General features: G+C 34.3%; 1 protein-coding gene and 1 long non-coding RNA gene across 3 annotated transcripts in view; one reads left to right on the top strand and one right to left on the bottom strand.

The window, feature by feature from the left end:
• The window catches only part of LOC140046989 (uncharacterized), a 29,345-nt gene extending 8,795 nt beyond the window's left edge, over positions 1-20,550 (top strand). Inside the window, exons 2-11 of one of the 2 annotated variants that reach the window (XM_072091783.1) lie at positions 3,715-3,847; positions 6,718-7,288; positions 8,187-8,229; positions 10,066-10,115; positions 10,513-10,675; positions 10,905-12,578; positions 16,227-16,342; positions 16,775-17,030; positions 17,201-18,916; positions 19,212-20,550. In XM_072091783.1, the coding sequence (XP_071947884.1) occupies positions 7,175-7,288; positions 8,187-8,229; positions 10,066-10,115; positions 10,513-10,675; positions 10,905-12,578; positions 16,227-16,342; positions 16,775-17,030; positions 17,201-18,916; positions 19,212-19,255 (4,176 nt within the window). In that variant the 5' untranslated portion in view covers positions 3,715-3,847; positions 6,718-7,174 and the 3' untranslated portion in view covers positions 19,256-20,550. The remainder of the gene's footprint in view (positions 1-3,714; positions 3,848-6,717; positions 7,289-8,186; positions 8,230-10,065; positions 10,116-10,512; positions 10,676-10,904; positions 12,579-16,226; positions 16,343-16,774; positions 17,031-17,200; positions 18,917-19,211) is intronic. The other variant, XM_072091782.1, reaches the window with a different exon arrangement.
• Positions 402-19,493, bottom strand: LOC140046991 (uncharacterized). Its single transcript, XR_011844889.1, has 3 exons — positions 19,455-19,493; positions 1,446-1,515; positions 402-853 (listed from the first exon to the last, which is right to left on the bottom strand). It is a non-coding gene; the product is annotated as an uncharacterized lncRNA (long non-coding RNA).
• Positions 20,551-23,932: the final 3,382 nt, after the last annotated feature.

The following is a 23,932-nucleotide window of genomic DNA, read 5'->3' as shown; positions in this document are numbered from 1 at the left end:
TAAATGATGCTAGGCTAGACCAGGGAAGAGTTAATTTAACTCTTCCCTGGTTAGACCAATTAAAATGCAATAAATGTCAAATTAATGTAAATCAAGCGACAACAGTATATGATGACAAATGCTTTTAACGGTTTGTAATGTAAACAACATTTGTATCTCAATGGGGTTAGACGGGGGACGCTGATATGGAATGGAAATGATTGATGTTAACAATTCGTATATATTAAATGGAGGCAAAACAAACCCTCCACGTTGACGTCATCACATAGTTTGCGTCAATCAATTAATAATACATTAATTCAAATTAAAAGTCCAATACAATGAAAAGTGGAAACAGATCTAGATATCTTTGCTATTGTAATTTACGTCCATCATTTGGCAGGAGCAACTTAGGCATCGAAATGAACGAGGTGTTTTAGCAACTAAATGGCGGTGCCTACGTCGTACCACATTATGTAGAAAAACTATATTGACCCAACAAAGTGTCCTCTCGTTGGGGGTGTCCCCTTATTAGGGTTTGACCGTCTATAGTGTAAAAAAATATTCATTCTTTTGCCTAGAAAATGTCCCCTCTTAATGGTGGTGCCCAAGAGAAGCAACAAGATACGTGACATCAAAATCATTATCATAATCAATGTCATATTACTTCATTATCATGATCAAGAATAATCAATCATCATCCTAACATTGTTAATATCATTATTTTATTTTAAAAAACGTACACTTTCTAAATTTATGACGAGGAGATGACCATACAAAATGCATTAATATTGCTTTGACTTTTTAAACAAATTAACATACACCTCTCCTGTGATTTTCCGTTTCCTGTAGCGCTAACTTGGTTTCCGACTAACTATAAAATATAATTATGAGGCACAATTTATGTATTTGATATAATTAGTTTTCATTATAAACGTCATTTTACTGTATAACGACAAAGAGGCTTATGAAATTATTATGAATTTATTTGATATCATATGTCATTAACAATTATTGTTAATGACATATGATATCAAATAATAGGAGAAACGGTTACCACTAAAATAGTGCTTATTATTTTGAAATATTAACTGTTGTATTTACTCGAATTTTGAGAATGATATAATTATGTTTAATCATAACAATTTCTATTAAAGTTCTATTTATTAAACAGGCATTTAAAATACTGTAATTTGATTAAGTTCCTTACAATAGGGCCTATTTATTTCATCACTAATTTTCACTGCTCTAATACCAACAAAAAAAACTATGTATAGGCCTATTTCCACGTTTTCATTTTTTAGGAAACCAAATTATTTTTTTTACAAGGGGAAAACAACAATTTATAGGCCTATGTATACATTTTTGCGAGTCCTTAAAATATGAAATAAAAGGGCAACTCTAAATTAAGGAACGAAGCAATATTTATACAAAGAAAACATAAAGTTATGCTAGTTTTATATTACCTTAAATAATTCACTGGATCTTTTGGTAATTATCTCTAAAGAAACTGTATTGTATTTCTTGACCGCAGGCCTAGACAATTAACAGAAAAAAACAGAAATGTACCTATCAATTAAACGCAGAATGAAGTTAAAATTTTACAACAAAAACATTTCTCATGAGAAAAACATATATAATTTGGTCTCTCTGGAATGATACTTTTAACAGATTAATGACAGAAATATCCACAAAGTATGTTTGTAATTATCCAAATGTGGTAATCAATTCAAGAGGGTTGTAATGTAATTCAAAGTAAATCTGTATCAAGTATATCCTATTAATAAGGATTAAGGATTAAACTATTAGGCCTATGATATCTGTTTAATCCACTTGGGGTGGTCTTGGGATGTCAGATACAAATGATAACAATGTTGTATTCCAATACGCTACTCGTCCGTTATATTCAATTCAATTTTATTTATTTTATTTTTTATATTTTTTTTTATTCAATTTTCAGGCACAACAATACATGACAATACATCGGTGCAGCACCCTGAGGATTGCCAGGAGTGCAAAGCACTATCGAGATGGCTCTCCAAATACTGCACTAGAACATATAAGACAAACATATACACAAGATGCTCTACATAGACAAAGACTTATTATAAGTCTTTGGGAGTGGAGTTGTAAATTGTCATGAGAAAAAAACCCTGACATATGACAGGACTTGAACCCAGGACCCTTAGATTGGTAGCCAAGCATCATAACCACCAAGCCACAGCTCCACTCTACAATACACAATAATATACAGGATAATAAATACAGTGAAGTAATCATGTGGGGGAAGGGTCATATTATAAAGAAAGTTTGACCCATCCCAAGATATAACATTAAATACGAATACGAAAAATGCTAAGATCCAGTTTTATTCTGAACGTGTAAAGTAGGCCTATTGTACATTATGTTGTTGTGGGATGAACACTTCCCTTACCCCTACTCCCTACTATTTTTTTTAACCAGGTACTCATAGCTGTGTGGACTGGGAGTTGTTCTTATCGAGAATATAGTCAAGTATTCTATTTAAAAGTTGTAAAAATGAAACAAAATGCACTAGTCAGACTACCTTCGGATCCTGTCTGCTTGGATAAATAATTAAGGCGGGCAAGTTAAGGAGTAAAAATAGTGTTAATTAGAGAAAACGGAAACTTATCGGGCAGCATATATCGTGTAATAATTACATGTCTGTTTTAGCAGAACATGACTTTCAAATAGGTCTAATTTGTTTATAAAGGTTATTATCCAAGTTTTAATGATAATTATGTATAACTGACAAGCGAAGAGGTTTTTTTTAAATTTCTGATAATTATTGGCTCAAAATTATAGTTATATTTTTGCAGAAAGCGTGGTTAAACATGTGAAATTCACTCACCCGTATAAACTTATTGTAAGAAACCACTATTATGAGTACATGACTCAAAAAGGTGTACTTCCCTTTGGGGTGTCTTCTGGATAGGCTCGCTGAAGTGTTGTGTTAAAACATAGATACGGTATTTCCCCGTTCTATGGGAAGGGGTTCTATTTATATGTATAGGGCCTACGTCACATATATAAGCTCGTTTAAATTTTATATAGTGCATTTTCATACAGCGTTTAAATAATAATAATTGTTCTAAACCGAAAGTTCGGATTAAAAAAAAAACAAAAGTAATAGATAAATCAATATTTTGCTACTCTATCATGTGATGTAATATTACAATAATGTTATGGCAGAACACGGAAGGCCTGTGTATTTAAAAAATAGTTAAACGTTTATGTCATGTCTTGCATGCAGATTATACCATTTTAAAATGTGCTGGGTCTGGACGTGACAGGGTTTTAAAACATAATGATTTCCTCTTATTCGTTTCGCAGCAAAGGAGGGATTCTTCATTGTTACGTCAATGTATATTGAATATGACAATAATAGAAAATGTACAGTAAATGCACTTATTGGAGAAAACAAAGTACTACAGTATTATTTATAAAGTAATTTTTAATTTCCTCGATTGCCAAATTCAAGTTAAGAACAAACGCAGACATATTGCAATTCAAGGAAAATCTTTATTATATCACTTTTTTTATGGGCCTAAAAGACCGGACACCATATTCAGATCAGTAATTATTTTAGAAGATAACTTCAGAAAGAGAAACGTTACTCCCTTTTCCACTCAAATTCATACTGAACCTTCATTGAACCATGACGAGCACGTGGCATGACGTCATATTTACTGGAAAGTTTTGAATTTGATACAGTTTATGGAAACACTTCTGTCTGAATGACAGAGGAATAGGTTGAGACATTAAGCGTGGGAAGACATTTAGAAGAAGGAATAATATTGTTGCTTTTGGATGATTAATACAGTCAAATAACACATAATTAAATCTGGTGAGTGTATTGATATTTCTATCTTACGAAGGGGAAGGGGGGGGGGGGGGAATCGGTCTTTTTCAAGGTGCAGTATGTTAGCGTAAGCCTGTTTAATCAAATCTAGGTTATAGGCCTACAGGTAGTTATATTATGTTAATTTGGTTTTTATTTTTCTATGGCATATGGAACACAATTTGATTTAAAGAGTAGACATTGAAAAAACATAATTGTATTATTTTAATTTACATTTTTATTAATTGTAGGCATTTTAATACTTTGTTTCAACGTGTACTTTAATGGTTTTATTTTATAAAAGATTGGTAGACTTAAAAATTAAACTAATTATTAATTCAGTTAGTGGCGTTAACAAGGACATTGATAATATTTTGTAAACTATTGTAAACTACAGTATATTCAGCGCGTCGATACATCAGAATATTTTTAAAATACAATTCCAAATTTATGTAAATTTCTTTGAGAGAATAAATCAAAAACCACAACATTCACCTGTTTTTTAAAACTTCTGTAATGCTATACATACTTAGGTCCTATTAGCGTACCGGTACCTGATTTTAAAGTTAAAACGTTTGGTTCCCTAGTTCAATTAACTCCATGTAGACATATTTGACCTGTGTCTATACGCAATCGTAACATATTTAATTCAGTATTAAATTTCCTCTTTTACAAAAAAAAAGAAAAGAAAAACGAAAAAGGCCAAATCCAGTCGATATCATTGACAAGGAAATCCACAAACTGACAGCAAACTCTCAATACAGTAGACCTAAAGTAATAAAATAAATTGTTGGTTATATTTTGGTATTTCTTATGCTTAAATGTTTAAAACAAACACTTGAAGGTCTCCTGATTGGTCTCTCATCCACTATGGAGGAATCAACATTTTTTTTTCTCAATATATCCACTAAATAATCATCATATCTCATTGGAGAATGTTGATAGGATTATCATAAACTCTTTCTTAACTGTAATTAACTATTTAAACACATATATACCTGAAACTTACACGACGAGTTTTGGTACTTTGGTAAATATATTTATTCAATTTAACTTATTTTCATTTAAACTTTTCTTCTTTGATGTTGAGTTTATGCTATATATTATTAGCAACGCCAGTGTTTGCGATAAACTAAAGCAACAGACTGCATTATTATGTAATAGGCTTTCCGCAATGTCAAATGTCGTATAATGTTTTTTGTATAAAATACGATTTTTCCTGTATCAATTAAAATCTCCTTATACAGCTGCTTATAAGGTTGAACTTGAGTTATAATGCGAGTATAGCCAGGTATAAGTCACAGGGCAGGTCTAGTCAAGGAGGTAGACCCCATACATAATTTCGTATTATAAATTGTTTTAACAACTGAACTAAACTGCGATAGGTCTAATATCAAATAATGATATAGGGAGTTCGAGGCTTGCAATAACTCGGGAAGATGTAAAATAAATCTAGGTAGGCTTAGAGAATTGTTTTTATGAATTCACTTGGGCTTCCGTTTGTCTTTGTATTTGTGTATGCGTTCACACGATGTCATGTGTTCACATCATCGTCGCGTGTACATGTTCACATGGAATGGAAATCTGGATAATGTACCATCAAATAATACACCTGCGTTTAAACAATATTGTGGAAAATGTAAATAAGAAATTGGCAGACACTTCCTATGATCGGAAATAATGTTATGCATCTCGTGTAAACAGCGTAGTGAGCCCCACTTCTTATGTCAATCAACCCAATGAATAAGTTTATGTTCACACTAGGTCTTTATTTCATCCATGATTAAGACTAATTGTAGTTTAATAAGCTGTAGGCCTACTAACATTCGGAATACAAAATATACTATAAACTATCATACAGTAGCATACTCATCTTTCGAGGACATTTCTATTCAGGGGACACTTTGTTGTGTCCAAAATACAATATAGGCCTAAACAATTATGATTGATAAAACATACAGAAAATACTCTTTTAAACAGTATTACTATTTGCATGAAGTTATTATGATATTATACCTACACTCTCCTGGTTACTTTATACTTAACGAAACACAGCGGTTAAGTTAACGAGGTATGTTAATTTTATTATATTATGTAGGCCTATAGGCCAAACTATAATATTTCAGCAAGTCGTTTCGCTGTTAAGCCCGGCGCATAAAATGATGATTTGCGCAGCAGCAATATCTGAAATTGACGGCTTATTTGTAACAAACTGGCCTCCATCTAGACAACGATTAATCGGGTTCATTCCTGATATGGAATGTCTTTCGAATCGTGTCAGACAGAATTTTCAGTTTTCCTTGGCTATATTTTAATACGTTTTGTTACAGGAAGTTTGGTAATTAGAATGAATTGCAGTTCATATAGGCCTAACTAATTACATGTCATTTAAAAACGATGTTATAGTTAGAAGAAAGTGAACAATGTAATGTTACAATTTAAACGGAATGTACTGAATAATATTAGGCCTATTTGTAAACAGTAGGTCCTATAATATACAGTAGGTCTACAAACAATAATCATTTGGGACTTTACTTTGTAATTGAAAAATTCCTTACAAGAAAAGAGGCTGAAAGGTTAACAATGACACTCGACTTGATTCATTTTGACCCCCTACTGAACAAAGTCTATTCTTTTTTTCTTGTAGAATAGTTTAAAATAAAGACTATTGCATAGCGGTTTTATTGGGTTTGTTTATTCTCGTCCGTCTGGTTCCGTTTTAATACTAGCAGACTATTCATTAAACAGACAGCATAGAGGCACTGCCGCCAACGGGCAAGCAGAGGTGTAATGAATGTGTCGAAAGTTATTAGAACGTCTAGATAATCACTCAATACACGAATAACAAAATGCGTCTTAATTATTATTTTTTTCAGCTAGATACACCGTCGGAATTTATGACCTCACAGTTAACTTTTGACCCGCTGAACACCTTCGATTAACCTATATTACAACTTTGGAATTAAAACTAAGTAAAAGTGTATCTGTACACACCTGGAACTATTTTATTGGATCATTGATTTGTCAGCAGATTCACACGCGTGATTACACAAGATACTAAACAATTCTGACGCGTATGGATATATCAACAATATGAGCTGTTTATGGGCGGAGTTATCAACACGTTGTCTGCTTTCATTGAAAATATTAACTTTAGGCAGAAACTTTCTACTATTGAGCTAGGACATTACATGACAGTTTGTTTACAATTTAATTGCTTTAACAATCGGATAAATAAAAAAAACAATGGATTCTTTGCTAACAGTGTCTTTAATTGAGTAAATTTAATTATTTGTTCGTCTTTATGGATTTTTTAACAAATTACTTTGTAAGATGGTTGCTGTACGATTAAAAACACCAACTTCAAGTTCGTGTATTTTTATAATTAGTTGTATTGTCCTCTACTTTGCTTCCGGGACATTAGGCTCATGGCATAGGACAAATAGGGTAAGTATGTACAGATTAGACAATATAAATACTAGTAGTACTTTTTAGGTAATTTAAACTCGATACACTTTCCACATAATAGGTTTGTGTGAGACCTAATACTAATTAAATGGATTGTGTCGCAACCAGAGGACATGTGTCAGGTTACTATAATCAGGGGAAGCTGGGGGAATGGTTGCTCAATCCTCAGGGCGTGACTGCACAAAAACAGATGCTATTTCTATTTTTCGACAACAATATTACATGTAACTGATTTTTATTTTAGTTAACCAAAGTTTTAGAGAGGGCGTAATTTGCAAGTCTAAATTTAATACACTCATCTTACTATAAAATAACTTTACCTAATACTTTACACATGATATTACAGTAGTAGGACCGCCTTTTATGCCTATACTGTTTTATGAAAATCAAGTCATCGAACTGGAATAAAAAAGAAAGTTTTATTTATCAGCACCTGTAACCCATTTAAAAATTACCTGTTTAAAATCACTAAACAAAACATTGGCTTCCCATGCGTCTAACAAATAGGTTACATCTTATCGTATATCTGATAAAGCAATATAAGCGTATTTAAAACTATGTAAAATAATTAAAATGTCTTGTTATTTGAAATTTAATTACGTAACATATCCTTAATAATCTTTACTTATTAATCTTGTAATTTTTTGCTCCACTTGTGGGAGGTCATAGTAAGCCTTTCAAATGTCAAATGTTCAGTTTTTTCGTTGTCTTTTTTTTAAATCATAAGTTTTAAAAAATATATATAATATTAAAATTAATAGTCTGTTAATGATCGATAAGTAGGCCTACTGCAATATAACGATTACGGTACGATACTGCTCAGCAAATCAATCAGTCAACACAAATAAGAAAATGCATGTTGTTATTATATTTTCAGAAAAAAACGTCAAATAGTTTAAAAGGAAGACATCGCATTCCTGGTGAGTAACCTCATATAGACTTTGTTTTTGTGTTTTTCCTCTCTGTGGTGTGTAAGCCTTCGAAATTTTCGAAAGTATAGATCCACTCTTTTTATGGATTTAATGTGGAAATAATAATTAATATAAAAAAACAAACTGTATTACTGATGGGAGACAATCATATCGCTACCTAATCATTAGATGTGATTTAAACCTATATGTCATTTAACAGTAGGCCTACACAATTTTTAAGTAGATTTTAACCCTTTTCTCAAATGGCGGCCATTTTGAGATTCAAAATGGATGAATACTGTTGCATGTAGGTTTATGTAAGGTTTATAGTATAGAACTCATATGGCATTAGCCCTAAAGATTTTTTAGAAAAATGGCAACATATTTTTGTTAATTATTTTACACCCTAAAGACACTAAATAGCTTGAATTTTGCTTTTAAAAATTACTCAAAATTACATAAGTGGCCTATATTAACCATCACCCTTCTTACAAATGCTGTGTAATATTTTACGGAACCGTAAGACGAATCGCTCATTTGTTTCAATAACTTGAGTGCACTTAAATGTCCATTATATCTCGTCCAATCCTCTAAAATATTTTCGAAATATCTCCAACTTAATATCATGAATATAGGCGCGTAATACACCAAACTTTCCATGTGGTCTAAAGATAGAACAGATAAAGCATTATCTTGAAAGATTAACCCAATGAGGCTCTCCTACGGCACTGGGCTTATAATGTATTTATATTAGGCTTAAGCCAAATTATAAACATACGAAGAGGGGTTGTAACTATCTTTTAAGACGTTTTCTTCAAGGTTCTATTTTTACACCAAAAGTCGTTGACATTTTAAACAAAGAAGAGGCACTCATGGGAGTTGAACTTTTCTGTCGCTGATAGACATCGTAGAAAATGACTTTGTTTCATGTAATGACAGATATAGATGCTATGATCTTGAAAGACACATTCTAGGCCTAAAAAATGCGGATGGTTCTTAATACAAAAAAAAAATGTAAGCCAGATATACCACATACATAATTTTAACCGTGGAGGATATTTTATTATATCTGTAATCATCCTAACGATTACAGACATATTTTCCCAAAAATACCAGAACTTCCTAAACAAACACAGAATTATGACAAAACTAATACACATTATGACTAATATCATTTGCCTAGTGGGGTGTATTTTAATTATTTTTTGACTACTCGTCCGTAGGCGATTACACAAACGTTGTTTCAGACAAATGATATCAAAGCGATTAGTCACTTTTTAATAAAATAAAATCAAACATTACAATACAGCGGGTTTATTTCATTATCTTAATTCATAGCACTAGCTGTATCAAGCACATTAGGCTTGTTCTCATTAGGGAAAATAGACGTGTCTGTGCCGAGTGTTGCTGTATATGCAATGTATACAGACAACATTAATTTGCTCTGTTGAATTCTTAAGCATGTGTAAGGAAATAATACATTTTAACGAAGTTTGTGTTTCGATTGTGGAATAATTCTATTATACAATTTGCATGAGTCATTTTCACATGGTTTTAGTACTTTCTCAGAAGAAGTTTATACAAACATCTCTCCACAAATATAAGCCTATGTCTAAAAACCATAAAAATCATGATGAAAGATTGATTAAAAATGTAACCGGGCATGTAGCCTATTTATTGTTGCAAGGTTAACAACCGGCATATAAGACGACAATATAATAATTTTGTTATTATAAAATATTCACCAGAATAGAAAGACTCTAAATGAACTCTCCTATCTTATTTATTGGTTAATAAATATTACTTTTGTTAACAAGGCCTGCCAAAAACTTTTCTATTTTGCAGATATAAATGAGTGTTTACCAAATCCTTGTAAAAATGGTGCAAACTGTCAAGTAAGTCGAAATGTATTTGTTATCAATTTTCTCATGTGTTGCCTGGGGTGCAAATATACTTTTTCTTCGGAATCTAGGCCTATATATAAAACCTCGAATGTACCTCTATGAAAATTCCAACATGTGAATTATTATCTCAAAAACAGAACGTAACCATTTCCTCGTAAAATACACAGCCAAAAACAATAATAGTAGGACTTTTACACATAACATTCAGGTGACAACCTTAAAGGGGACATTTTTTCCTGAGAAATGATATAATGTTATGTTATCAGCCAACTCCGATATAGGCGACTCCCAATTAGGGGCCATTTTATTGTGTCCCGGAGGTTCCCCTTGTAATAGGGGCTTTACAAATTTTAAAAAGGTGATTTAATTGTGAATATTTGATTTGTAGGATCTTACCAGAGATTACAGATGTTTATGTTTACCTGGTTACTCGGGTAAACACTGTGAGGAGGAGGTGGAAGAGTGCGCCAGCGAGCCATGCATGAACGGCGGACTGTGCCAGAGAGGTTTTGCAGGGAAGTTCTTCTGTCACTGCTCACCTGGGTTTATTGGTAAGTTTGCGCCTGGTAATGACGAGTGAGAAAGAGATGGTACTGTATTGTGCCAATTCATTAAGTAAAACCTGGGGAAAATAGAAGGAAGTTCATTGGTAACATGAAGAACAAACATTTTCCTCCTTGTTGGTAAGAGTTTTAAAAGTATATTACAATAGTGGTCACTGTTACCATGGAGATCCTAACTTATTTCTCCATGCTGTTACTTTACTTAAATCTTCCACAGGAACATTTTGCGAACGTACGAAGAATGAATGCAGTTCAAACCCATGTAGGAATGGCGGTATTTGTACAGATGGTCTTGACTATTTTAAATGCGAATGTATTGATGGTTGGTCAGGAACCACTTGCAATCAGAAGCTGGATAGTCGATGTGGTGACGTCCCGTGTCAGAATGGTGGAGAGTGCGTAGAAGGCAAACGTGGATTCCGATGTTCTTGTCCAGTTGGATTCGAAGGAAAATACTGTGATAGTCAAGTAGACGAATGTAAAAGTAACCCCTGTATGAATGGGGCTTTATGTGTAGATGGCACGAACTCGTTTACTTGTCTGTGTTCGTTCGGTTTTCGTGGAGTTAGATGTCAACGCAATGTGGATGATTGTCTGCCAAATCCATGTAGTCATGGAGGTACATGTGTTGACCTGTTGAATGATTATGCATGTAGATGTCCGCTGGGTTTCTATGGAAAATCATGTGAATATGATTTCAACGAATGCGAAAGTAACCCTTGCAAAAATAATGGGCTCTGCTTGGATTTAGAAGGGGATTATGAATGTAACTGTCCACAGAATTATGGCGGGAAAAATTGTGATGTTGACAGTTATGATCCGTGCGCTGCAGAACCGTGTCAAAAAGGATCAACGTGTATTAAACAGGATGAAGGATCATTTAGTTGTATATGCAAGACGGGTTACACTGGACAGTGGTGCGAAAGCGAGATAAACGAATGCCTACGCGATCAATGCAGAAATGGTGCTACGTGCGTCGACCAAATCGGCGATTACATTTGCGAATGTCCACCTGGATTTACGGGCAAACACTGCGGAACGCATACAAATGAATGTTCAAGTGGGCCATGCGTTTACGGAACGTGTAACGATCTTAAAAACGCGTTTTCTTGTGATTGCTTACCAGGATTTACCGGGGATCTATGTGACATTGCTATTGATTATTGTCATGTGATGCCATGTTTGAATAACGGTACATGCGTTAGCCTGTTAGAAAGTTTTGTTTGCATATGTCCACATGGTTTAAAAGGAAAGACGTGTGAAATATCACTTAATAGATGTTCACCAGACCCGTGTTTACACGGTGGTACATGTATAAACAAGGAAACGGACTTCCAATGTAAATGTTCGCTTGGATTTACCGGTAGATCATGCGCAAATGATGTTGACGAGTGTGTAATCAGACCGTGTATGAACGGAGGCTTATGTACAAACGTACCTGGGAGCTTCTACTGTACATGTCCTTTTGGATTCACTGGAGTTTTGTGTGAAAGTTTTATCGATGAATGTGAATCTAGCCCGTGTCAAAATGGCGGCATCTGCGTAGACTCTGTAAATTCGTTCACATGTGCATGCCTTCAAGGTTTCCATGGTGAACTATGCGAGTTGGATTCAAATGAGTGTGAATCGAATCCTTGCTTAAATGATGGAGTATGTATAGATGAATCTGCTCGTTTCTCGTGTGAATGCACCGTTGGTTTCAGTGGAAGGATCTGTCAAGTTAATATAAATGAATGTTCATCATCTCCGTGCAGAAATGGCGGAACGTGTTTGGATCGTGTGAACGGGTACCATTGTGAATGTGTCAAAGGTTATTCTGGGTCACACTGTGGAACTGATGACGACGAATGTGCAAGTAATCCGTGTGAAAATGGTGCTACGTGTTTACAAGGTAGGCCTATTATGATTTTATTGTTTTAATCTGTATTAATTTTCACCTTGCCCATTCCTTTAGCTATGAATTAATGCATTTTCAAACTTCTTCAAACTACTATCCTCATGTCGTAAATAATTTGAATTTAGATATTTTAATTGTGAACGAGGTTTTTAAAAAGCTATGATAAAACAATTCTATGTCGGTTTTTTAAATTTTAAAAAGTTATCGATTAGGCCCATGACAAAGATGTATTTGATTGATTGTGTATTTTAAATACACTTAATGATATTATTTAAAAATGGGTTCTTTCACTTTTTTTTATAAAATAGAAACAATAAAATAATAAAACCATAAATCTAATTGATAATATCAAATGGATTTAACTAGAATGAAAACTATAAAACCAAAAAACCGGTTAAACTATAAAATTAACTAACTACAGATCACAAGAACATAATTGAAAGAAAGGTTTGAAGTACGGTACACTAGGTTTGACATTAGTCGGTTTAGCCTGCTAGTGAAAGTGCGTAGTAATGCAAAACACATATACAATTAATGAAATGTCGGTTCTGAAATCATTACTCTCTCTGTCATCGCATTGTCAACACAAATTACAAGCGTGTTTACGTGAACTCATAAACCGAATTCCCATGCTCATATTCCCTTGTGCAGAACACCAGAAACTCCCCTGGTAACAAAAAAAGTTTCAACAAACACTCTCAGCACAAATTCAGACAACAAAACAATGTGTAAACTAAAGATAGACTATAGTTTGTTATTATATTAACCAATCACAGTGAGTGTTTGTTATTCGTTGTGTTGGACAACTCATCGATGTACATTGTCCTAATCGCTCATTGGCTGAGCGGTTCTTTAAACTTTAATATCTGACGCAAGGGGATTTCAGGTAATTTTGTAAGATGTTATCGGTGTGCGGATTACTCACATATGTGATAGGCACATGTTGAAATCAAATGTATTACCTTAACCGCATTGAGAAATAGGTGCCTAAAATATTTTTCCAAGTCTTAATATTTAAATGTAACGCTTGGTTTACACTAGGACGCAATTGAAGCAAGAAGTACGCGAAACTTATTGACCAATATCTCGTCGCGTACCGCTGGTAGCTTTTATTAAGCTGTGACGTTTTCAGTATACAAACATTGTTACGATGTTTTAATCTCTAAGCTAAACAATTCAAATTGAAAGTAAAAGATATCTTTATTTGCTCCATTCTATTAATAATTTTTGAGAAATATCTTTTCGTGTATCATTTAAGATGAAAATGGGTTTTACAAGATTTCGACTTTAGCCTATAGCTTTCATGTTTTGGTTATTAATATAAGTATCATTAAATTCTAAAATAATTTATTATTACAAATAATAATTGCAATAAATAGGCTTCACGATTTAAAAATATTAAAGTCAATTTACGAAATTTCCCTGAACCCAATTATTATGTTTTGGGTCAGTTTTTTATCTTCCAAAACTTGATTGTAAATTTTCATTTTCGTTTTATGTTGTTTGAATCAAATTTGTGTAATGGCACGTGGTAGATTAATGTCAATTATCAAAACATTAAAAAAAACATTTAAAATTAACCGTGTTTTAAATCAAGACGCTTTCAGTATGAAATATTATGGCGTGTATGCAGTGGCGTAACGCAGAGGCCCGAGTCCATCTGGCTTAGGAAACCCAAGTGGCCCTCCAACGATGGAGGCCTCGTGTGTTTTTAGACCTTTTCGACATATTTAATGCTTGTTTTTTTCCTCTGGACACTGCTCAGAGGCCCCCATAAGATACGGGGCCCCTAGGTTAAGCCAGTGAGCACTCATAGCCGTTACGCCACTGTGTGTATGCTTAAGCTGCCTACACTATCAAACTTTATGTGACAAAACATTATGATGTCATATCACTACCATATTTGGGTATATCACTATTATATTTGTGCACATCACAGTTTTTTGTCAAATTAGTTTGATAGTGTAGCCAGAGCTGTGTATGCTGTAAGAAAGTGTAAACCCTCTCCCCAGCGATACTGCGTGACATGATAAAATTCGACCGATCAATTTCAGGTTATTTGCGATAATTATAACGTATGTTTTATATTGTTAAAGTGAAAGATGCTTGCGTGACGTCAGATAGCAGTTAATCTTAATCTAAATATATAATTCACAGGAAATCTTTTGCAATAATATTTTTGATATCAATCATTACTTTTGATGAGATCAAAATAATAATAATAATAGCATGGTACCTATTTTTATATGGATAATTGTTGTATCATTGTAATTTAGCACTTAAATACTGTAGGCCTATTATCCAATGGATTGAGCTAAATGGAAAGGTAAAATAAAACTTCATTTATGGTATAACTAGAACCCCTTTTTAATTAAACCCATTCAGGGACACTTCTATACTAAATTACTTCGCCGTGGAATTAGAAAGAAAAATAGTTTTGGTACAAGAGCTAATTATGTTGGGGGCATATGTCCCGTAGGTGTCTTTTTAATATGAGTTCTATTGTATCAATTTAAGCTCTGTCTACACTATCAATCTAGTTTGATTCAAAAAGGGTGATGTTCCCAAATGTGGTAGTGATATGCCCAAATATGGTAGTAATATGACAACATTTATGGTTATGATGATATTTATGACATCATTGTGATCATATATTGGCACATCACATATTTTTTTCACATAAAGTTTGAGCTTTAGAGACCTTCCATAACAAAGAGGAATGAAATCAAGGAGCAACTTTACCAAGACGCTCAGTCTACACTATCAAACTAGTGTGATGTGCCCATATATGGACATGATGATGTCGTATCACTACCATATTTGGGCATATCACACTGTGGAACCGTCCTAATCATGCAATAAATCACAATACTTACGTTATTTTAATTAGGTAGGCGCGCATATTGCTTAAACCATGGAGAAAGTTTCTCAATGCTTTGTATTCAAGAACGAGATTGAAACTTATCAGATACAACAGTGGATTAGAAATCCAATTGATCCTTGTCCGCTGGGGTATAGTACTACAAACACGTGTGGTTTAACTGTGACGTGTAATAATATTCAAGTGTGTGAACATGACAAACGTTTGCTAGTCTAATAATTGGATTAAAAGCTTTCCAAAATCAAATTCGCATGGAAAAGAATCCATGAATCATGAGGCCTTTAATAGAACACTTGTGTTGAAACCACACATAGTTGATAAACCCGACATAAAGTATTGTATTAAATTTCTAATAGGGATAAGTTTCAACAGGGTTCTTTAATATGAAGGAAATAAAATCTACTTGGGCTTATAGGGCATTATCATAAAGTTTTAAAAATGAAAACCCGGGTGCATAATGTGTGATTTACGTGGATTTCCAACTAAATAGGTTTATTTATTAAGTATCGATGAATGAAAACATATCGATGAATTAATAAATATAGATGAATTAATAATCGATTAATTAATAAGTAACAATGAATTAATAAGTACCGATATCCTATCGATGAAGTAGCTGACCAAACTACATGGATAAGCTTGTACGTGAAATTTAAAGGCGATAGCGAAAAAACTGTGATTTCTCTGACTTATATACGTCCTTAAAATTTTGTTGAATAAAAGTATTCAATATAATTGAAAAAAATATCTGTTTTCCACAGCGGTCAATTCATTCAGTTGTTTCTGTAAAGCGGGGTACACTGGTAACACGTGTGACGTCAATATTGATGACTGCTTCCAGGAACCGTGCTTTAATGGAGCTACTTGCGTAGACAAGGTAAGTTATTAAACAAAACCAGTTACGTAATCTTGCTAAAAACAAAAGTGTTTCTTCTGCCAAAGAAATAATCGATTTAAAGCCATGTGAGTAAATTCATCACGCCACCACTGTTACAATACTCTAAAATAGTTGACACTTGACTTACGGTACATCAGGACCAGCACCCAGTGACGTAACTCAGAGGTCTGAGGCCCCTGGTTTAGGAAACATAAGTGGCTCTCCAAGTTCCCACGCTGGAGGCCTAAGACGTTTAGCCTTTTCGAAGCGCTCATAGCCGTTACGTCACTGCCAGCACCAACGTTGCCGGTGGTGGTGATGATGATGGGGAAAGGGAAGAGGAAGATGGTCACACTACAGATCTAATCAATATTAATCTACATTCCGTGTTTCATTATAACTCAAGTAATTATGTCACTAATTTTTTAACAGGTCAATGATTTCCAGTGCCTTTGCGAAACTGGTTTTACTGGTGAAACTTGCCAAAACGATACAGACAGCTGCATCAACGACCCTTGCAAGAACAACGGCATCTGCTACTACAACAGCGGCCAACGTCTATGTAGGTGTCAGCCTGGGTTTGTCGGACAATACTGCCAGGAAGACGTCAATGAATGCCAGAGCAGTCCTTGTAACCACGGCGTCTGCATCGATGGAAACAATGGATACACATGCTACTGCAACCCAGGTTAGTGGAAGTTCTTCTTAACGAAATATTTGAATATGCATGAAGCGCGATGACGTATTATTGGAAAAAGTTATGATATTTTCCTGTCTTGTCACGGTCCGGAGTCAGGCAGAGAGTACATGTTTGCAACAAACACTTACCTAATATCTTTAAATTATTTTCTTCGCCAGGCTATCACGGTCTTACTTGCAAACATGACATAAACGAATGTCATAGCTCCCCTTGTCTACATGACGCCGAGTGTATCAACGAAGTGAATGGTTTCAGATGTATTTGTCCGTCCGCTTTTGAAGGTGTCGTCTGCGAATTGGATGTTAACTTCTGCAATTCTGATCCATGTGAAAATGGTGGTCTGTGCATACTTGATAAAGGTGTGGGATATACATGCCAATGTCAAAGCGGCTTCGAAGGATCAAACTGTCAGTTGAATATCAATGAATGCAAAAGTTTACCTTGTATAAATGGAGGCAAATGTGTCGACGGTAACGATACGTTTATCTGCGTCTGTCCGGCGGGCTTTATAGGCGATACGTGTGATGATGATATTAATGAATGTGCCTCTAATCCATGTGCCATCAATTCTACCTGCATTGACCGTGTAAACCACTACGTCTGTATATGCGCAGATGGATTTGAAGGGCGACATTGTGAGTTGGAAATTCTTGAGTGCGGCTCAGCTCCGTGTCTTAACAACGGCTCTTGCGTTGAGCATGTCAGCGGATATGAATGTATTTGTGTTGCTGGATTCGAAGGCCAGCATTGTGAGGCTGAAGTCTTCGAATGTAGGAGCAACCCGTGCCAACATGGTGGCAGGTGCGAGGACAGTGTGAATGGTTATTCTTGTTCCTGCGCTAAAGGTTTCACTGGAGAAAATTGTGAAGTAAATATAAATGAATGTGCCTCGTCGCCTTGCCTGCACGGAGGAAGGTGTGTTGATAAAGTTGGGACGTATTCGTGCAGATGCCAAAAAGGATTCAAAGGACGATATTGTGCGGTCGACCTCGATGAGTGTGCATCCAATCCTTGTCGTAATTCTGGTGTCTGTAAAGATCTTGTTAATGGTTTTATCTGTTTATGCGAATCGGGCACGACTGGTGAACTATGCGAATTACAGGTAGACGAATGCGCTGGCAACCCTTGTATTAACGGTGGGACGTGTATTGACAAATTCAACGGTTATAAGTGTCTTTGTTTGAGTAATAACTACGGTGAAAATTGCAAACACTGGATCGACGCGTGTGCAAGTCAACCATGCCAAAATGGTGGCGATTGTAGCTCACAGCATGGAAATTTCACGTGTGATTGCCAATCTGGATTCACTGGTAAGACATGCGCAATGAATATTGACGAATGCGCATCAAATCCATGTTTTTATGGTAACTGCATCGATGGTGTAAATTCATATCATTGTTCGTGCGGTCCAGGATTTTCAGGCTCGAGATGTGAAATGAACAATGATGAGTGCAAGAACAAGCCATGTACCAACGGAGCAATTTGTGTAGATCAGGTCGCGGGGTACAGGTGTATCTGTATGCCCGGATATGGAGGGCTAGGATGTGCAGAAATCCAAGACCCTTGTCTATCAAACCCGTGTAATAACCACGGAGTGTGTAAACTAAAAATGGGCGGGAATTTCGAATGTGCGTGTTCGTATGGTTTCACGGGTGAACTGTGTGACGTAAAATACGTAGATTCATGCGTTTCATCACCGTGTTTGCACTGTGGCCAGTGCGTTAATACATTGGATGGATATGATTGCAGGTGCATGCCGGGATATGACGGACAGTTCTGTGAAAATATAATCGACTATTGTCTGAGTTTTCCATGTTTAAATGGAGGAGACTGTGTGGCGGAAATTAACGGATTTAGATGTATTTGTCGAAACGGTACGATGCATTTTTCTTTTTCAGTGTAGCCTGCACCTATCGTGTCCGTGTTACAATCAATTTAATAACCTACCCAATTTTCTTACACATGAATACAAAATTCCTATTCAATGTTTTAGCCTAGGCCTTGCTGCGTTTTAACTTTTACAGTATTAGAGTCAAAATTGATGTCGTATAACATAATAATAAAGTAATTTTATCTTATAATACTAATAACATAACTGTATAATTACGATGTATTGCTGTATTAGTAATATTGTCAAATAACAAAATGTAATGCTTTTTATTTCACTAGGCTATCAAGGAGATGTATGCGAATTAACCAAGGCAATTCCGTGAACAGCGCCAACAAGCGTTGCAAAACTTTGTACTAAGTTGATGGTCTTTCAACCAGACGTTTTTCACGAGTCAACGTTGGTAATGCACAGTGTATTGAAAAAACCAAACATTGTGGACAATTCCAAGAACAAGTTCATTTCAACTTGAATTTTTTTAAGTGTCCATTTATAACAATTTTAGAAGAAACAAAAATTCGTACCATATTTTCAGTTGAGCAGTTTGAGATCGTCAAAACGTCCTTTGTGGTCAGAAACAATTTATACTGCAAGATAAAAATATAGTTGAACTCATGGAAACTAACAAAACGAATATTTAAAAAAAACATAACATAAATAAAATTTTATAACAAAACCATATCTAGTTTTTCCTTTTAATTTTAGACTTACAGTAATTGTGGGCATACTGGTCTATTGCTACTCTATACCTATAGAATTAGAAATATATTTTTGAAAATTAATTGGATTGTAGGTAATTTATGGTAATATATTTATGTATTATATTGTAGCTATATAATTCCGTTGTATAATTTAGATTTATGCATATTTGTGATGACGTTTTATGTGTTGTTTAGTGTATTAAACACATTATATTTGTAGCCCTTTTGTGTTTATACTTTATGCCTATACTTGCAGCTGATGGCCTAAAAAGTAACGTTATTTGGCGATAACGTTCAATTAGTGTAGGCTATTGTTATAAGGGTTTAAGTTAAACATCTAATGTAAGTAAGTCTCCCTGAATTCTTAATAGATTAATTTCAAATTAGACGATATACAAAACAAAAAAATATCGTCCTCGATTTAATGTACAGCAACGATACGGGCGTAGGCCTACTTCATTTACTAATTCTTAAAATGGCAGTTATAAGGTTATCTACGAACTTGTTGTTATTGTATTGTATTCTTACGACATACTCATGGGGAGGGGAAGGGGGAGTTGGATGAGATTAAATGAATTATTTTATTCATTGGGCTGGGTTGGTTTGGTATGAGGTGACCTTCGGGAGGCGGGGATGGTGGTTCCATTGATTTTCAGAGTGCAGGGGATCGAGGTTTGTTAAAGAGCTTAGACATTTTTGGAAAAGAATGGCTGCTAAGGAAGAAAACACTAATGGGATTTTCGGTATTATTGAATATTATAAAAACCCAAACACGTTATTGGTATAAAGTTATGTTCTGAATATTTATTTAAAAAATTAAACTAATTTAATTCAAATATGATTTGTTAAATGTATATAATGCTTTATATCAACGTAGATGCTTTCACCTTTATTTTATATTATTGTATATAAATACGGTATACATATTGTAATTACCTTTTGTATTCTTTATTATTAAACATATAAACACAATCAATTGTGTTAGGCTTATGTGTTATGTGTTTTGAATGTAAAGAAGTACTGCTTAAATTAACGCAACGCGGCCCCATTTTTCTTCCGGCACACCGGATCCGGGCTTGATGATGCGAACGCAACTTAAGGAGGACTCTTAAAGCTCAGGTACAGGCATGAATTTTAAACATAATATCTGGTTAATTGTATATAAATCTAATATTTGTAACAGAAATCAAGACGAAAAAACATTACAATTACACAATACAAAATTTGGCAAAATTCTGCCAAAAAAACTAGGAAGACTTTTTTTCAGTAGTTAGGTAGTTAACATAATGTAATAACATGTCTGGTGACTCTCTAGAAGGTGAAAAAAGATAGTGGATATACGGTGGATAATTTTTGCTATAGCATGAAAATAAAATTCTGAAGTTGAATAAAAATACCAGAAATGTAAAATTCAAGTTATATTACCTATATTTAGTCATCTGATAACATTTTTTATTTTTCATAGCTTTTTAAAATGCCTCTCTATTTTCAAGATTTGTGTACAAAAGAATAGAGATTTTACTGTGTAATTTGAACTATCTGATAAGAAAGTGCTAATTTTCAAAAAGCTTGTGTAACACAAATAAAATCCCAAAAATTATGAAACATAGGGGAAACTATAGATCGATAATTATTGGAATGTATGATCAATAGAAATTTTTTGCCCGCACCTGGCCTTTAAGCTTGGTTCCTACTAAGTCGCAACAACGTCGGACGTAAGCGCAACGTAAGCAATTTGACCAATCAGACTATCGTCCTTTCATTGCGTCTCCTAGTGTGAAACAAGCTTTAGCTTAGTAAACGTAGAACAGAAGCATCTTGTGGTTGTATGTGTTTGCTGCCCACTATAATTATCTGGTTCCATTTTACCTTTCAATAAAGTTGGAACTGGTAACAAGATTAGCTTAAAGGGCAAAGAGGTAATAAAATAATAAATAATAATCAGCTTAGTAATAATTTGGGATAGGGTTCGGTATCTCGATAAAAAAAACCCACTCACTTACGCTAGTATATAATTACAATAAAGATAACATTTTCAAGCAGTTCATTTGATATGGACCAACCATAGTACTCTACTATCTACTACTGCCCTCTATATCTCAACACTTTATTAACGCATTAAACATAACAGGTTTAAATCAACATTAAGTAATTTGCATAACTCACTGGCAAAACTAATCAACGCTCGAATTAATGAAGTGTTGTGAATGACGTCATTCAGCGCATTTATTAAATTTATTTAAGTTATTATAATTAGAGTTGTCTTGGTAAATGGAACCTTAGCTATTTAGAGAGCATTGTGTTCTAACTCACCCATCATTTACTAAGAAAGTACAGAACAGTAATGACTCATTACATCTGGCACAATTGAAAAGTACATTAAAATAGGTTAAACATAGCACTGTCGTTTATACAATATATCATTTATTTTTGTGTTTCATTTATTTAGGATTTATTATGTCATTTAATTTAAGATAAATTCTGTCTTTGAAACAACAAAACTTCACTAAACACCACGGTAATTGGAAAAATGACGCCTACTGCTAATATAGGCATAATACAGATAATGTGTGAGGTTGGGGCGATGGCAAAATCAGCACTGTGGCCATGTTACATAAATGGCCCAGCGGTTAAGACGATGGAACCGTAATACCGGCAAGGGTTCGAGCCTCACTGGCTCCATGGTTCTGGTGGTAGAACGAATCTTCTCGGATAAGGACTATAAACCGTAGGTCCAGTATACACATCTGGCTCATGTGCACTTTAAATAACCTAATACATCTTTCGAGACGAGTAGGGGGTTACCCCGGTGTACTATTATACACACAGCCACTGTCATTCATCATCAAAAGGGCCCCTTGCTTGTCAGAACACGCTGTTTAGGGTCACCCTCTATAAATAAGGTGTAATACAACAAAAATATAAATCAATACAAGACCTGCAAAACAATGTAGATTATCTGATAAAACTCCTATAAAGTAGGAAGCCTTTTGCCATTTTCCACCTGACTGGTGTTTAAAGAATGAATCAAACAGAAGATAGAAAATAATGTACAAATTAAAACGTCATTTAGAAATGATAGTTACATTTTCGACAACTAAAAAACCCGGTCATGACGGAAGTAATTTAACAACGCAGAGACCACCAAAATATTGCTAATTATAATTGATTTCTACGACTTTCTCCTGCGTATAATACCATTAGTATTAAATGTCTTACTTAATTTTGCAAGTGCTAACGTTAAATTGTATACCACACACATAAAGAGTAGTCATAGTAGAAAAAGTAGGTTGACCAGGTACGTCCAGTTATAATCCAGAATTAATTCTAACACCAATACGTGATAATTGACCATTGTTGGAGCCTATTAATACCACGAACTGTTTAATATGTCTTGGATAATTAATTTTCAGGCGAATATCTATAGAATATTATAATTAAATTAGAATATTGATTCGTGTTAGATCCAATATCTTAATGGTTTCTATAAAAACAAAGATGGATTTATCACGAACGAGGCAAAAAGGATATTAATCCGCCGAACAGACCCATGGAAATATGTCATTTGTTGTAACTGTTCGTTTATTAATCCAAAGGCAAATTACTGAAAAAATGACAATGCTGTGGGTATCAGTGGCTGGATCTCAATAGAGATACAAAATAAAAGCGAAAAGCTAAATCAAAACGAGAAGTAAAACAGCCAGAAAAGTTAGCAGAGCTTTCGGGCAACACTAGCCCTTCATCGGTGCAACTTGTGAAGGAATTTGGATAACGTCATAGCATAAAGCTGGCAAGTGCTGCCTGGGTGGACAGGAATAAAAGAAATATAACAAAGGGAGACAGGGTGGAGTTTGAATAAGAGTAGAAAACAAAGAAGGTAGCTTGGTAGAGATATAAACAATTTTGGAATGAGACTAATATAACAATAATGAATTTGTATACACTATTTGTTTTTTATAACACAACTACAATTATCGAGAGGCGGCCACGGCCATCCAAGAGGGGCAAGGATTCAAATTTTGAATATACTATGTCACTTATAGATAAATAAATAAACATTTAATTCTTTCATTTTTCAAATTAAAATGAATACATTATACATTCTGAGATTAAAATAGGCAAAAAAACCTCAAGAAGTATGAATCAATTGGAAAAAAATAAAATCCAATTGAAATTTTGTATTAAAAAAAAGTAGCATTATTTTAATTGTCAACTTCATGTCAATGGCTACCAGATGTCTCTATGTAGATGGTTACTTGAACCAGTACCAGTTGGTATAGTTAATATATATATTTCTTTCC

This window comes from Antedon mediterranea, chromosome 4 (assembly GCF_964355755.1).
Source record: "Antedon mediterranea chromosome 4, ecAntMedi1.1, whole genome shotgun sequence".
Classification (NCBI taxonomy): domain Eukaryota; kingdom Metazoa; phylum Echinodermata; class Crinoidea; order Comatulida; family Antedonidae; genus Antedon; species Antedon mediterranea.
The sequence above is the reverse complement of the archived record's forward strand: the minus strand, read 5'-3'. Positions and strand labels throughout refer to the sequence as shown.